At 34.4% G+C, this 16,085-nt stretch overlaps 2 protein-coding genes across 4 annotated transcripts; one reads left to right on the top strand and one right to left on the bottom strand.

The window, feature by feature from the left end:
* The first annotated feature begins 1,214 nt into the window (after window positions 1-1,214).
* LOC142548864 (glutathione S-transferase L3-like) lies at window positions 1,215-4,298 on the top strand. Of its 2 annotated transcripts, none has more exons than XM_075657472.1 (9): window positions 1,215-1,446; window positions 1,577-1,651; window positions 1,913-1,973; window positions 2,155-2,241; window positions 2,416-2,514; window positions 2,596-2,698; window positions 2,866-2,945; window positions 3,542-3,649; window positions 3,780-4,298. In XM_075657472.1, the coding sequence occupies exons 1-9, from the start codon at window positions 1,268-1,270 to the stop codon at window positions 3,864-3,866; spliced, it is 879 nt and encodes a 292-aa protein (XP_075513587.1). In that variant the 5' UTR covers window positions 1,215-1,267; the 3' UTR covers window positions 3,867-4,298. The 2 variants fall into 2 exon arrangements, with proteins under 2 accessions (XP_075513587.1, XP_075513586.1); XM_075657471.1 differs by having other exon boundaries at window positions 1,216-1,446; window positions 2,863-2,945.
* A 141-nt stretch (window positions 4,299-4,439) lies between these two features.
* LOC142548863 (APETALA2-like protein 3) lies at window positions 4,440-7,618 on the bottom strand. 2 transcript variants are annotated; one of them, XM_075657470.1, is made up of 10 exons: window positions 7,503-7,610; window positions 6,801-7,412; window positions 6,459-6,484; window positions 6,332-6,362; window positions 6,133-6,220; window positions 5,908-6,053; window positions 5,493-5,596; window positions 5,251-5,381; window positions 4,985-5,074; window positions 4,440-4,835 (listed from the first exon to the last, which is right to left on the bottom strand). In XM_075657470.1, exons 2-10 carry the CDS (start codon window positions 7,346-7,348, stop codon window positions 4,614-4,616), a joined length of 1,386 nt encoding a protein of 461 aa, XP_075513585.1. In that variant the 5' UTR covers window positions 7,349-7,412; window positions 7,503-7,610; the 3' UTR covers window positions 4,440-4,613. The 2 variants fall into 2 exon arrangements, with proteins under 2 accessions (XP_075513585.1, XP_075513584.1); XM_075657469.1 differs by having other exon boundaries at window positions 6,801-7,618.
* Window positions 7,619-16,085: the final 8,467 nt, after the last annotated feature.

Raw genomic sequence — 16,085 nt, 5'->3', positions numbered from 1 at the left:
AGAAACCGCTTCTGGGGAAATCGAGCATCCTTCCCAAGCATAGATTTCTGCTTTGGTTATTTGCACATGGGAAGCTACTCACTCGAGATAGATTGTCATTCGTGGTGGAAAAATCGTGTGTTCTTCGTGGTGCGGTGGAGGAAACCCTCCTACATCTTTATTTTGATTGTCGTGTCTCTAGGAACATTTGGAATAGCGTTCGTGCGTGGTTACAAATGAAGAAAATTATGGGCTCACCTTCGGCTGTGTTAAGAGCCTTCAGATCCGTCTACTGAGGAAATTCCGTATTGTCAAGGATGCGTATTGCAACCCTAGCACCAACCATCTATTACATATGGATATTGCGAAATAGAGCATTATTCGATAATGAAGTTCCTAACGTCGATCACATTGTTACGAAGATTAGAATTCACACTTTTAGATGTATCCCTAGATCTGGTGAAATTGTGGATGTATTGGTGTAATTGTTTTCTTTGTTTTTCTTTTTCTCCTGAGGATGTCCAGAGTATTTGTACACTAATGTTTTTTTACCTATTTAATGAACGCTAAATTCATTAAAAAAAAATACTTGTGCGCTTCAGAAAAATTTGAAATCAACTCTGAGCCAAACATGGAATCCATTCATTTAATTATTTGCAACAAGCATGGCTACGTAAGAATTCAAAATACATGTATGTTTTTCCACTATTTTTTGCATATGAGAATGTGTCTTGATCAATTTTTATGGATGATTTGAGGATTTTAATATTGTTTCGTTTACAGTGTGAGTGTGGTGTTACATTCTTATACAAGTCTCCAAGTATACAACACAAAATCCTCCATACATCCAAATTTCAGAAAAAATTTCAATTGATCGATTGGGAAGGTCATATTTGTAAGATTTTTTTGCTTTGTAAATTATTTTGTTAAATGTAAATAGTAAGTTTACGAAAGTAAAATCAAAATAATAATTAATTTGATTGAGTTAAGTACAATATTAATTATCATATTAAAGTAAAATAAAAAATGATTTAAAGCCGCCTATGAATATGACAAAATATAAAACAAATGAAATGGTAAAAAAAACTCACAAATAAAATTAAGTAACTATTAATTAACATATTAAACTAACATAGAAGATTAATTAAAAAATAAAATGAACGAAAAAATATAAATAAATAAAATGATAAAAAAATAAGCTGACAGTTCAAATTCATATGTACAAAGAGGTTGTTTTTTGGGATTGAGCTGCTCTGATTTTAAACCAATCATCTAAATTGCGTGAAAAATGGCCACTTTCAACTTAAGCCATCAACGCTATATTCCTTATCACACTCATGGCAGTAATCCCAAATGCCAGAAATGGAGTAATCTTGGTCTCCAGTTGTGCCTCAAGAACCCAATAGTTTTCCACGGTTCCTTTGGGAAAAGCAATATTGCAGTAGCACTATCAGCAACGGGTTCTGGGTAAATTACCTTTTTTGATAAACTTGAGAAATCGATGGCGAGCCGTGCTATTTTTTTCGTGATGATGATTTGTTTCCAAGAAATGGATTTCATTATCTTTGATTTTAAAGTTCCCTACTTTTGGTGGCAGAATTGTGAAGGAGGTCCTTCCACCTGCTTTTAATTCCTCTTCAGATCCGCCAACAATTTTTGATGGAATCCCCAAGTTAGTAAGCATCTATGTTAATTGTAACATGCAATTGTTGGAATTTTCTTTTTGTCAAATGGGGTTTTTTTTAGTATGGCTTAAAATGTTGGGAATGGAGATGAATAAAATCTAAAAAAATTTGTGTGCCGTCAGCCTGTCATCAAAATCATGGGTTAGACTCAGAAGTCGATTTTGGTTGAAATTTATTTGGCATTAGTAATGCATACGTACCCTTGATGATTTGTTGATTGTGAATTGTGATAATCTTCTTCATTTTAGGCTGTATATATCTTACTCGTGCCCGTATGCTCAACGCGTGTGGATTACTCGGAATTATAAGGTTGTTTTACCATCCTGACAAATCATTTTAGTTTGGAATATGATTCACTTGATCAGTTATACGTGTTCGATTATATTTGATTACCTTTGCTGATGCGGTGTTTACTTTTGTTTATGAATTCGAATCAAGTTCTGGGTGAACCATCTGTGACGATTTTGCTAGTGTTATCTTTTGTGAACAGGGATTGCAGGATAAGATAAAATTGGTCCCAATTGATCTTCACAACAGGCCATCTTGGTACAAGGAGAAAGTGTACCATGAAAATAAGGTGCAAAATATTTGAATGAATCAGTAGTTTTATAGCAATATCATCAACTTAAAAACAATCTAAATTTATTAATGTCTCATAACATAGTGATTTTGCTTACATAATTCAATACATTACATTGTTTTCTCTAATTTCCCTTTGCTGTTCTTCTAATGTTATGCTCAAGTTTTTTAGGTGCCTGCCCTAGAACACAATAACCAAGTTATGGGAGAGAGCCTCGACTTGATTCGATATATTGATAGTAACTTTGAAGGGCCTTCACTTTTCCCCAGTGTATGTGAAAAATCATTATACCATTTAGTGCAAATCCTGCATTTCCTAATTTCTTTTTCCGGAACTAATTAAACAATGTAGGATCCTGTGAAGAGAGAGTTTGCTGAGGAATTGCTTTTGTTCACCAACTCTTTCTACAAAGCTGTTACAACTTCTTTAAAGGAAGACAAAATGAACGAAGCTGGTAAATTTGATTTTTTTGGCATGAGAGATTTTGCGAATACAAACTAAAATTATGTGTATGATTGCTGATCAAGAAATGTGTTGTCACTTCCTTTTCCATTGAACTCACATTGCCTCCCAATGCTATGTTCCATCTTCGCCCTGGTGATATCTCAACAATTGCAGCAGCCTCACTTCCTTTTGATGACATTGAGACTGCTCTTTCCAAATTCGATGATGGACCTTTTTTCCTAGGCCAGTTCAGTTTGGTAAGTGGAGCAAGATTGTGCAATCGTTCTTACTTTTTTTTGGTTTCATGTCTAGCTATGTAATACCGTGAGTTCATGCATATGAAAGTTCAAATATTTTCTACAGATCTCTGTCCAAGTGCAGTTAATTGTATGTGAACCCCTTATGTTATGTTAAAGAGGCTGCCTCTCGTTATATAGCGCCAAAATAGTTTCAAATATTTTAGACAGAGACCCCGGGGGGATTTTCATCCTACAGCGTTCAAGTAAAATGATTCCATTAAATCTATGGACGGCGAAGAAAATATGAACAACTGTCTGTTATATTTAGAATGAAATTTTTCACTCTACTGACTTTAATTTTGAAAAAACTATATGCATAATTTACAAAAAAAGCCTGCATGGGTTTTCTCGGCTAATGATGCAAAAACATGGAGGAGTTTTCGCTCATTCCGAAGGCTTTTTAATTTCTTTTGCATAACAGAAGAGGTTTATAGGAAATGTACCCAGAGTCCATATATCCACGAACAACCTATCTATCTTTTTTGTTGGTTTTTTGATGTTTACACTTTCTAACATCAAATCTCTGATAATTTTTCTTTGACGATTCACTTCAGGTGGATATAGCTTACGCTCCTTTCATCGAAAGATTTCAGCCCTTTTTCTTAGAAGTAAAGAAATTTGACATTACTGACAGCAGGCCAAAACTCTGTGTATGGATTGAGGTACAACAAAAACTATGGACAACCCCATCTACACTTAGAAATCCTTTTATTTCTCCTCAAAGTTATGTCACAATTATGAGATATATTTCATGTATAATATCGTGTCGCATACCGCATCACTTACGCGCAGGAGATGAACAAGATTGAGGCATACAGACAAACTCAACGCGACGCCAAGGAGCATGTTGAAAGCTACAAAAAACGTTTCTCGACATAATTTTTCCTGTCCTAACTAGGGGCCAAATAGATTGCTCCTTGTATCGGTACCCGGCTCACTAATTTTCCTTTTATGTTGTTTGTGCAGTCAACACCGTCAGCAAAATGACTCGAAATTGAACCTTGGATGTGTATAAAAAGGACTTTCTTGTACTTCTAATAACCCAAAAATTGAGAAATAATTTTTTTGGATATGAATTATGAAAATGTGTGAATGTAAAAGAACTGATATAGCGTAATATTCTATTTATGTATAAAAGTGTGTAACCGTATAATACGTGGATTAATTGTATATAAAAAGAAAGAAACAATTAACTCATGGTATGTATAAAGTAGAAATAGCAATGAAATGTAAATTCACAACACTTCTACTCACGTTTGCAAGCCAATGAGAGAAAATAAAAGAAGTAGGTTAATTTTCTTTTCTCCTCCCAACTTAAATTTCATTGTTATAATTATAATATCAGATTTAAAAATATATTACTGGTAAACTTGTATCATTATATAACTTGTGTTGTGTAGCAGAAGATTCATGAAAGGCTATTCTATATCGAGGAAATGATTGCAGGAGTAAACCCAATAATAGTGATATCAAGTATATATACTAGCTATATGTCAATCTATACATCACATTAATGTTCAATCATCTTATTGAATCAGTTGTAGGAAGAACAGAATAGAAACCTCTTAAGAGTGAGGCTGCTGCATTTGCTGCAGTGTTGTTTCTGAGATTCTTTCCACAGTTATGTCATTGAAGGCTTTGGAAAGCAGACATGGGAAATTTGCCTCGGGATGTTGAAGACAGAAGGGGATTCGGGTAAGGGACGGTGGTACTGGAAGAGAATCCTGATGATGCTGCAGAAGATAAAAGCGTGACGGGATTGACCACACCGTGGCTTTGTATTTTCCAGGGCCAGTTATGGAATCCAGGGAAAGGGTTTGCTTCCTTGTTTGTTACCATTCTTCTTTGCTGTCAATGAGATAATATGTCATTGTCAGGTAATAAGAAACTACAATCACTGAGAGACGTTGATATCTGAAACGATCGTTTCTTTCATATGCTATTCTTCCAAGGAGATGCAATATGGAGTTGATAACAAAGGCAAAAGGAATAACGACCTCGTTGCTTGTTGCAAACCCGCCAGTCAACATGTGAGGATACTTGGTGGCCATTTCTAGCCCATGGGAACCGGCAGGGGAGTTTTCTACCTGTGATTGTGCAGAAAAAATCAGCAATCTTGATATGAAATATAAGATCTTCTCATCACCATGTTGACCATTGACATTAAATGTGTGTATAAAGATGAATTATGTGATGAGAATGACTGCTGAACACGAAACTTCAAAGTAAAATGTTTTAAGCGTGCCCATGAAGAAACAAGCACCTTTATGATTTTCACATCAGGCATTTCGCAGGATGCGTATGGCAACTGCAAATTTCCGGTAGCTTCATGACCGTTTGGACTAATTGAAGCTAAAGATATCCCAAGATTAAGATCAAGACTGCTGCAACTACCTGCATCCACGATTCCACACCCGTACAGAATCAAATGTATGAGATACTTCTGTTGTACAAGAAACAGCCAACCAGGAGAATAGAAGTAGGACACAGGAATTGGACTTATACCTCCATCTCTGGAACTCATTCTTATCTCTCTCTCATGTATGCTTGGCTCAAAGTTGGTGACTGCCTCACTCCCATTACATTTGATGGCTGCCTTATCATAAGCCCTGAATGAAGGTTTGTTGGATGAGCCCCAAACTATGAAAAATGGGTCTAAATGCGAGGCTACGTGCAAGCAGAATGAATTCATGATCCTAAATAAGTGAAATCAAATGGTCAAAACAAGGAATGAATTTTTAATCGCAACCACCTTGGAGCTTCTACTTCGCTATCAAATAACCAAGATACGTATACCTGCAATAAACCATCATAATCCTATATATGAAGGGAATGCTGTTGCCATTTCTTCATATAGCAACTATCCCTGACTTCATAGATCAATCAGAAAATAATGACCCAAAAAAAATGGTAATCTTACTTTTTTCCTAGGAATTGACCCATTCTTGCTTCCCAGCGACCACATGCATGTAGAGTTACTCCTCTGTACTTTGAGTTTCCTCGAGAGAACCCAGCGCTTTGCCGACGAAGAATGTGAACAAATTCTTCTTTGGTCAAGTTCTTCATCTGCAGATGACCCTATTAAAGTTTCTAGAAACCAAAAAAGAAAATTACTATTAGGAAAAAAAAACCTATACTTCCGAACATGTTTCAAGTCTTCTTCATAGTCACTGATATTGAAATTTATGTCAGCATCAACTCCACGAAACTTTATCGCCGCTCGATCGTATGCTCTGAAAGGATTGACATATTTCATCGAACAGAGATCCAAGAAACTAAAGTTCCATCAAGAATAACTCAAAATTACAAGATGGTCCACTATACTTGCGAGTCAAAAGTCTTACCTAGCAGCGATATGAGCTGTGTCAAATCCACCTGAAATTAGGAATATCGGATCAATTCTGAGTAGATTCTCGGTAAAACAAGAATTTTTTTTTTAAAAAAAAAGAAATATATTTTACGGTTTCTTACCCAAATAGACTTGTTTGCCGCAATCCCTGCCACAAATACAAAACTCAGTTAAAAATCAAGAAACAAGAAGATTTAGCCTACGATATTCACCTATCACCCCCAACACGAAACTCACTCAAATCACATCCACAAAATAAGCACCGAGGAACTAAAGTAATGGAACAATCAAGTGTTGACTTTCAAGATTGAACTGTGGATCAAATGACCAGCGTATCGGCGCTAAAGCATAGGGTATTATTGTATATAATTCGAGACATTAAAGGCATCCTCCGGTTATCGGATAATCTCCCGCACCACATACATGCATGCATTTTTTTATGTAAAATGTATGTATAGACGGACCAGATATGAGATTCCCATCTTCCAGTCCTCCGATAGAAGGTAACCCCTCGATACTGTGAGCTACGAGAGCGTGGCCCACGCCTACTCTTCTTCACCGGTGGCTGCTGCAGGCGATTCACCGGCACCTGCGCCTTGTAAGTTCCCGATTCTGCTCCTCCTAAAACTGAAACATCCGGCAGCGATAAATTCAACCAACACTTAGACCTGGAAGCCGCGGGAGGAGAAGACAAAGAAGCCAACGACGCCATCTCACCCGGGAAAAGCTGCAACTCGTGCTTATCAACAAAATCATTACTATTCACGTCTTCTCCGACCTCTACGACGTTTCCCTTGAGTATAGAGAAATTGAGCGTGGAGAGGAACGTATTCCGGCGACTCGAGCTGTTAGAATCCTCACGATCGTCCGCCGCCGCATTGTTGGTGGTGGAGGTGGTCGTTGAAGTCACGGAATCGACGTCAGCGGCCGCAGTCTTCTGGGTGTGAAACTCATCCCCGGAGACGGAGTAATCCATCGAGAACGATCCCGCAACAACATTGAGATCCAACATTTCCCTACTCCCAAGAACGATAGAAAATCAAAGAGGGAACGGTTCACCGATGCTTGTGTACGTGCTGCTGCGTATAAAATCGAGAATCAGAGAGAGAAGTGCGTTGATATTGTTATGGATGTATACATACAGAGAGAGAGGGAGAAGACATCACCGGTAATGCGTAGAGAGAGTGTAACAAACTATACATACAAAATATGTATGTATATAGTTGAGTGTATGTGTTCCCCATTCCACTTGCTTGCTTCCACTTTATTGGATAAAAGAGAAAGGAAGGAGTAAGCAAAAATGGAATGAGAACTTATGTTTTTGACTGTTATATTCTTTTATCCGATAAATTTGTTTGAAAAAGTTCTTTTAAGATAACCAGACATTTTTTATAATATTGAGATGGTTTCATAGATTTATATTCGCGGAATGTGTCGATCTGGTATATACTTATTAAGAACAATGATATTTTAACATAAAAATTAATATTTTATTATAGAGAGAGTCGGATCAGGCTGAGTTGCAAATTCGTCTTATATAAAATGTCTCATAATAGTTGTGTTTTAATATTTGTGATGTTTCTTTTTTAATATATAACTATTTTATATATGTATATATTTCATGTAAAAAGAGAGACACGAAACCATAATTAGAATTTTTCAACTTTATTAAATAATTATTAGTCATTTCATGAATTCTTTAAAATAAAATTTTCAAATATGAAGTATATCAACTTAGTTATTCACTATTACACTTAAAAAACTAACAGTATCGCATATTTTTATTTATATGACGTGTCAATTCTGTTCATATTTATAATAAAAAATAATATTTTTAATGAATAAATCAGATAAAAGATTCGTCTCACAAAATTAACACATCAGAACATCTTACAAGAGTTTTTCAGTTAAATTTATACATCATAAATTTCATGAATTCCCTAGAAGAACTTCCAAATTTACTACCCATTTTTAGAAAGTTTAATATTACATTATGTCAGTACAAATATCGCTATCAGTACTATGTTTAGCTGTTGCACTTGCTTAATTTCCTTGTGTTTTTCCATATGTAACTGAAATTATTTTATTTGATATTCTTTTTTTTTAATAACGACAATGATCGTTGAAATATACATATAAAAATTCTTTGCAGCCTTAAATGTTATAAATATTAAATTATTTAATATTAATTAATTATGCTTTAATTTCTCTTTCCCTATTTTATTTTGAAATTAGCTTTTCAAATGTGATTTCAAACCATTAAAAGGAAAAGTCAAAGAATTCGATATAAATTTACCATAAAGGGTTGGGAGTTTTAGAAGCCACGTGTAGATCATTTATTGGGTGGAAACAGACAGAAATGAAAGCAAATTATCTCGGCACGTGTACAAGGTATTGACCAATGAATTACAGAGGGGCCTGTGTGCAATTTCTACATTAATAAATTTTATTTATATTTGTTTAATAATATAATTTATGGTCCCTCTATGGCCTAGTTAATTTCATTTTTTTTTATCTAAAATATCGTGGACGATTTAGTTTAAGCTTGAGTATTGTTAATTTATACCGTTTTGATTTCATGATGTCTTTTCTTTTACCAGCAAATTTAGTATATGATTTTAACGTGTAGACATTTTGTGACGAAGAGTTTATGCTATCTTTACGGTATTCTCATAACGGTGTAGGTATTTAACGATCCAAAAATTCATATATATGAGATTATTGTCAAATATAAATTTTGTGAGATGGACCTCTAACATGATTTGACTCACGAAAAATATTACATTTTATGTCAAAATTGTTGGAAAACAACCAAAGTCCCACATGGGAAGATCAAGAGTAAGATCATGGGTCTAGATCGAGCCATGTGGGTGGAATCCTCGGATGCTCCCGGTAAAAATCCTTGATAGGTTGTCGAGGTGAGTGATACTCTCGGTATTTCATATAAGGCGTGTACCCCAACGCGGTGAAGAGGAGTAACCTCTATTGGAGGAAGAATAAAGCTTGAGGAGAGGCTCGAATCATGAGAATAATGGTGTAACTTTGTTTGAGGGGAGGTTTGTTGGGAATACAACCAAAGTTCAACATTTGGATATCAAGAGGAATATCATATATATGTTTATAAGATGTAATAATATCTCAATTGGTATGATATTTTTTTGGTAAAGTCCAAAAGTAAATCAACTAGAACTTAGACTCAAAGTGGACAATATCAAATCAATGTTGCATCATTGCATCTAGATGAAATGCTAGCTCTCCTTTCTCTGCTTCATTTAATGAAACTAACTCCATTATTTGTTCTGCATATTCCTATTGAGTTAGTTGGTCGAGTCGTATTGAATAAAAACCACCTAATCTTTCGAATCCTTGTTTCGGAGTCGATAAATTATACGTCCTCTCGTTGAATCATAACGACTTAATTGCGTGTGAGTTTATTGAGAGAAAAATGAGTTAAAGTGGCGTGGATCATGATTTTATGATACTCTTCCAATTTTGTGGTAAAATTCACATGAACTGGTTGTTAATTCTTCATGATTAGTAGGTTGTTGAGGAGGTTAAACTAAACGTGATCCTTGTTGAGGAAAATAAGGATTTATCCTTTTATCAAAATAAATAACAAATATATATATATATATATATATATATATATATATATATATAATATTGAAATGAATAAAATTCCACAATTATATTTTCCTTTTTTTATAATAATGTGCATATTAAATTATGTAATTTTTACTAGACTATTGAAATATCTAATAAAACTTGATATGATAAATTTATTTAAAATATTTATTTCCTAATGAAACTTTTGTTTACAAGTCTCGTAGGATTCTATTTAAGAAATAAAATATAGGGCGAATGAACCTTATAAATAATCAAAGATAGATGCAATTAAAGGGAAATATTTATTTTAATTTTAATTGATATATCTTATTGATTTATTTCCCTAATATTATATTTTTCTTGTTGATTTGATTGAGTATAATATTTAATTATGATTTTGCCTTTCTAGATAATTATGTTAAGATTTTATTGTAATATAATATCTTTCTTAAGTCTAATTTCATTCTTGATAAGATTATATGGAATATTGGATTTGACTTTTCTAGATGTTATATTTATGATAAAGATCTTGAAGATATTATATTATTGATTTAACTCTTGATTTTTTATTTTGTAGATTTCCTTGTGAGATGAAGTGAATTATAAATAAGAGAGATGAAGATTAAAAAGAAGCGAGAGAGTTTTAGTGGAGGAGTTCACGTGTAGGATTTTCGTGGAGGTGATTTTCTTGGGAGCTTAAAGAAAGAATTTTTGTGGGAAAAATTCAGATAGTTTGTGTGTAAAATTTTCGTGGAGTCGGAGTGTTTTTCGTGGGAAGTTTTCGTGCAGAGTTTTCACGTGAGAAGATTTTCGTGGAGAGTTTTTAGTGAGAGTTTTTATTGCGGCTTCTTCCTCTCGGTCAATATTCACTCATGTGTGCACGTTCAGAATTTCAGAGAAAACCTTATTCAAGAGATGTGCTGTGATTTAAAGAGTCGTGATAGGGTGTTGCTGTGAATGTTGAGAATATCTGCGGACAACATCTGGGAAGAAGTTGGCCGAAGATTGCTTCTCGTGGATCTACCTTTTTGGCTCACGTTTTTGCTTTCTTGTTTTAGTTTTATTCTGGTTGTTTGTTTTAGAAAGCATTTGTTTTCTCAACTTATTGAGAAAATTGATTTTTGTCATAATCACTAGTGTTAGGTTTTTGTAAACGATTGAGTTTTTTAGTGATTAATTTTTGCCATAAGGCACTGCACAAGTATTTATACTTGTGCATATTTAATCTCGTCCATCTTATTATTGAAAGTGAATTTGTGTTGCAAAATATAATGTTCCGCTGCATGTTGTCCGAGATGTTGTAACATCTGGCACAACACTTAATTCTGATAAAACACGAATTTACTATTTTAAATCATATTCTGATATTCTTATTATTTCGATCATCTGTCGGACAAAATAATCCTAACAAGTGGTATCAGAGCCTACTCTTGATATACTAAGTGATGGTTCTGGTTTTTATTTTGTTTTGACAGAAATATTTAATGGACACATCGCTTGCAAACGGAGCACTTCGACCACCAGCTCCTAAACCTCCTGTCCAACAACAGTTTCGACCAAGGAATAAAGAAAAACGCTGGTTGCAAGTGAATCCTTTAGGTGTTGCCCTAGGTGTTGCCCTAGGTGTTGCCACACCTGGCCGCAACATCTGCAAAAATTCAGTGTGCTTGAAATCCACAACTTTTGGAAATTTGAGAGGAAATGACGAATCAGGAGCTGATGATGAAGAAATCACTCTTGAGAGTGTGCAAAAGTTTTATGAAGAGCTGTTTGAAGATTGGACCAAAAGAAACAAGATGAACTCTAGTCTCATGAAGGAGAACGTTGAACTAAAAGCCGTAGTTGCCAAACTTGAGGTAATTTTGAGCAAAAAGGATTTGGAACTTGGCAAGACCAAAGAAGAGCTTCACAAGGCAAAAGAAACCTTGTCCAAGTTTAATTCAAGCACATCCAAGCTTGAATCCATACTTTTGATGGGAAGAGATGACAAGAAGGGCTTAGATTTCAAAGACGGTGTGTTTGAAATTGGTGAATGTTCCAAATCAATAGTCTTTGTGAAAGGAAAAACTGATATATCTACACATTCACAACCCGAGCCATCAATCAAAAGTTCTCCACCAAGAAAACAACATGCTGCACCCGTTCCTAGGAAAAAAAAACGCAGGTATGTATGTCATTACTGTTTTAAGCCTGGACATATCAGGCCATACTGTTTTAAACTCAGGGATGACTGCATGAATCGAAAGTCGAGCAGGATGTTGCCCCGAATGTTGTCCAACACTTTCCGCAACACCTCCCACCATCGACCTACAGTAAGACAAATTTGGGTCCCAAAGGTAAAAACTCACTGTAAAGTTGTCTATACTTCGTTGAAAACTAATACTGCAGGTCATTGGTATTTTGATAGTGGAAGCTCACGCCACATGATAGGATCACGAGAATATCTCACCGATTATGTTGAGCAAAAATGTGGTAGAGTGACATATGGAGGGGGAGCTAAAGGAAAAATTGTTGGAAAGGGTACTTTGAGTATTGAAAGACTGCCAAAGCTCCAAAATGTGCTTCATGTCGAAGGATTAAATTCAAATTTGATAAGCATAAGCCAATTGTGTGATGATAATTTGCATGTAAAGTTTGATAAACATACTTGTGAAGTTTTTGATGAAACTAACTCATGCATTATGACAGGTACTAGGTCTTCGGATAATTGCTACCGAATAGGAGAAGAACTTTCATGCAACCGTGCACAAGTTAGTGAGCTTGACCTTTGGCATCAAAAACTCGGACATGCAAATTTCAAAACCTTGAAGAACTTGAGTAAGTATGATGCAGTTCGAGGTATGCCTAATCTCTCTTCTGGTATACAATATGTGTGCGGAGACTATCAAAAGGGTAAGCAGACTCGCGTGTCACACCCAGTGTTGCCATTATCTGGGACAACACGCTGTCTGGAGTTACTTCACATGGAACTTGTGGCTGCTGAATCTGAATATGTGGCAGCTGGAAGTTTTTGTTCTCATCTTTTGTGGATGAATCAAATGATAGAAGACTATGGACTTAAAAGTGAAACTTTAGTTGTGTACTGTGATAATTCTAGTGCAATCAATATTTCAAAAATTCCAGTACAACACTCTCGAACAAAACACATTGACATTAGACATCACTTTATTCGAGATTTAGTAGAAAAAGGATTGATTCGAAATGAATTTGTTGGTACAAATAACCAAATGACTGACATATTCACAAAAGCATTAGTTTTTGAGAGATTCTCCAACCTTAGGAAATCTCTCAGCATGTGTTCTGCCTAATCATACATAGATGTTGTCTCAGATGTTACAACATCTCGGACAACATCTAACATGCATGTGCATTTCTAGGATTTAGACATACTGCATTTTCATGCATTCTGTGATATGATGTGTTGGAATGATGTTGCTTAATCTTCTGTTACACTTACAATTCCTTATTCTATCTTAATTGACACACTTGGATATGGTTAACAATCTGATTAAATCACAAAGTAGTTGAAAGATGATCATGTACTCCATGACATTGTCTCATACGAAAAGTGACTTGAAAAGATTGAGTAAAAAGCAAAATCAATTATGCATATGCTCTGTATCAGAAGAAAAGATGGGAAAAAGCTACCTAAAAGAGTCCAATGAAGACTGTGCTTTTAGTGTGGGAGCTACCTCTTCTGAATTTAATACAGAAGGCAAAAATAGAAGATAATGGAAAAAGCTACCTAGAGGAGTCCTAAAGAAGACCGTTCTTCTAGTGTTGGAGCTACCACTTCTATGATCAGAAAGTTGATAAATCTCCAAGTGTGCAGAAAAATCAAATTTATTTTCTGGAATTGAACGTGTTGTCAGAAGATGTTGCCAACATTTGTGACAACATTTCATTTGTGAACTATCTCATATTTGTTTTCATGTTTCTATTTCTGTTACATTCTGTTATTAGGCATAAATAGGTCATGCATAAACATAACATTGTGAATATTGTTGGTCAAGAGGGTATGCGTATTTTAACAGAGAAAATTCGATGAAAATCCGGATTTTGCTAAAAATCCAATATTTGTGAATTTTGATGGTTCAGTGGTGTTAAAATCGATGTGGGTTTCAATTCTGGAAATTATTTTGAAATGATTTTGGACGCAATTATCTCAGTAATTTTGGTAAGTGATTACGGGCCAAAGCTGATCTGGTCTCCTACGAGAACTTAGTTTCTGACTATCGTCTGACTATGGAGGTAGATGTCCATTCTGGACAAAAAGAGGGAGAAGACGCGACTCAAACTCAAGGGACTGTGAATTGAAAGGATCAAATGATACCATCTATCTGATACTTTTGCTTGATTTCTTTTTAATGTTCTGCTTTGTTAACTTCTGCTTCCCTGATATGTTTCTGTTTTAATGAACTGTTAATGATTTTTGCAGGGAGAGAAAAATTCTCATATTAAGGGGGAATTAACTGGAGTTCAACTGAGAAATTGAGTTTGATTTGATTTTGTCCAGAAAGGCAAAAAAAGGGGAGATTAAAGGGAAATATTTATTCCTAATTTTAATTGATATATCTTATTGATTTATTTCCCTAATATTATCTTTTCCTTGTTGATTTGATTGAGTATAATATTTAATTATGGTTTTGACTTTCTAGATAATTATGTTAAGATTTTATTGTGATATAATATCTTCCTTAAGTCTAATTTCATTCTTGATAAGATTATATGGAATATTGGATTTGACTTTTCTAGGTATTATATTTATGATAAAGATCTTGAAGATATTATATTATTGATTTAACTCTTGATTTCTTTATTTTGTAGATTTCTTTGTGAGATGAAGTGAATTATAAATAAGAGAGATGAAGATTAAAAAGAAGCGAGAGAGTTTTAGTGGAGGAGTTCACGTGTAGGATTTTCGTGGAGGTGATTTTCTTGGGAGCTTAAAAGAAAGAATTTTCGTGGGAAAAATTCAGAGAGTTTGTGTGTAAAATTTTCGTGGAGTCGGAGTGCTTTTCGTGGGAAGTTTTCGTGAAGAGTTTTCACGTGAGAAGATTTTCGTGGAGAGTTTTTAGTGAGAGTTTTTATTGCGGCTTCTTCCTCTCGGTCAATGAATGTGTGTACGTTCAGAATTTCAGAGAAAACCTTATTCAAGAGACGTGCTGTGATTTAAAGAGTTGTGATAGGGTGTTGCTGTGAATGTTGAGAACATCTGCGAACAACATCTGGGAAGAAGTTGGTCGAAGATTGCTTCTCGTGGATCTAGCTTTTTGGCTCACGTTTTTGCTTTCTTGTTTTAGTTTTATTCTGGTTGTTTGTTTTAGAAAGCATTTGTTTTCTCAACTTATTGAGGAAATTAATTTTTGTCATAATCACTAGTGTTAGGTTTTTGTAAACGATTGAGTTTTCTAGTGATTAATTTTTGCCATAAGGCACTGCACAAGTATTTATACTTGTGCATATTTAATCTCGTCCATCTGTTTATTTTAAGCGAATTTGTGTTACAAAATATAATTTTCCGCTGCATGTTGTCCGAGATGTTGTAACATTTGGAACAACACCTAATTCTGATAAAACACGAATTTACTATTTTACAACATATACTGATACTTTTATTATTTTTAGCATCTGTCGGACAAAATAATCCTAACAGCAATGATCACATTGATAAAGCAGATATTTAAGACGTCATAAGAGATTAAACATGTACATCAATAATTTAATAAATAGCTCAGAGTCAATGATATATTGAAGTATTGTCGTGGAGTGTTGAAGACATTAATATTCATGCACACGGCACCCAATCATTATATTGATTAATTTTGATTTATATTATGTTGAATATACTCAAAAGAAAAAACATTCAAATTAAGCTTTTAACCAAAAAAATGATAATGTTTATAAAATTAAAAGTGAATGTCATCGGGAAAATAAAAAAAATAATAGTTAAAATGTGTTTTTTTATAATTATTTTTTTGGATATTTAAATCCATATAACTGAGTTGTGACCACAAAACACAAGATTTTTTCGTATTATAAACAAGATAAAGCATACAAGAATTGAAGAGACGCAAGTGGTGGGACCAATGGGTATTCATGTCTTCCAGCAAAATCCAAAATATATATGATTTTAAATTATG

The sequence above is a fragment of the Primulina tabacum genome, chromosome 6 (assembly GCF_025594145.1).
Source record: "Primulina tabacum isolate GXHZ01 chromosome 6, ASM2559414v2, whole genome shotgun sequence".
NCBI lineage: Eukaryota > Viridiplantae > Streptophyta > Magnoliopsida > Lamiales > Gesneriaceae > Primulina > Primulina tabacum.
Note: the sequence above shows the minus strand (reverse complement) of the source record. Positions and strands in the feature narration are given on the sequence as shown.

Excerpts from the sequence above, each read along its gene's own strand:
- LOC142548864 (XM_075657471.1), top strand. The coding sequence starts at position 1,268 with ATGGCCACTTTCAACTTAAGCCATCAACGCTATATTCCTTATCACACT. Across the intron at positions 1,447-1,576 it reads CTATCAGCAACGGGTTCTGG|AATTGTGAAGGAGGTCCTTC; the intron begins GTAAATTACCTT and ends TTTTGGTGGCAG. Across the intron at positions 2,946-3,541 it reads TCCTAGGCCAGTTCAGTTTG|GTGGATATAGCTTACGCTCC; the intron begins GTAAGTGGAGCA and ends GATTCACTTCAG.
- LOC142548863 (XM_075657469.1), bottom strand. The coding sequence starts at position 7,348 with ATGTTGGATCTCAATGTTGTTGCGGGATCGTTCTCGATGGATTACTCC. Across the intron at positions 5,075-5,250 it reads CTGATGTGAAAATCATAAAG|GTAGAAAACTCCCCTGCCGG; the intron begins GTGCTTGTTTCT and ends GCACAATCACAG. Across the intron at positions 4,836-4,984 it reads GGTTTGCAACAAGCAACGAG|CAAAGAAGAATGGTAACAAA; the intron begins GTCGTTATTCCT and ends TCTCATTGACAG.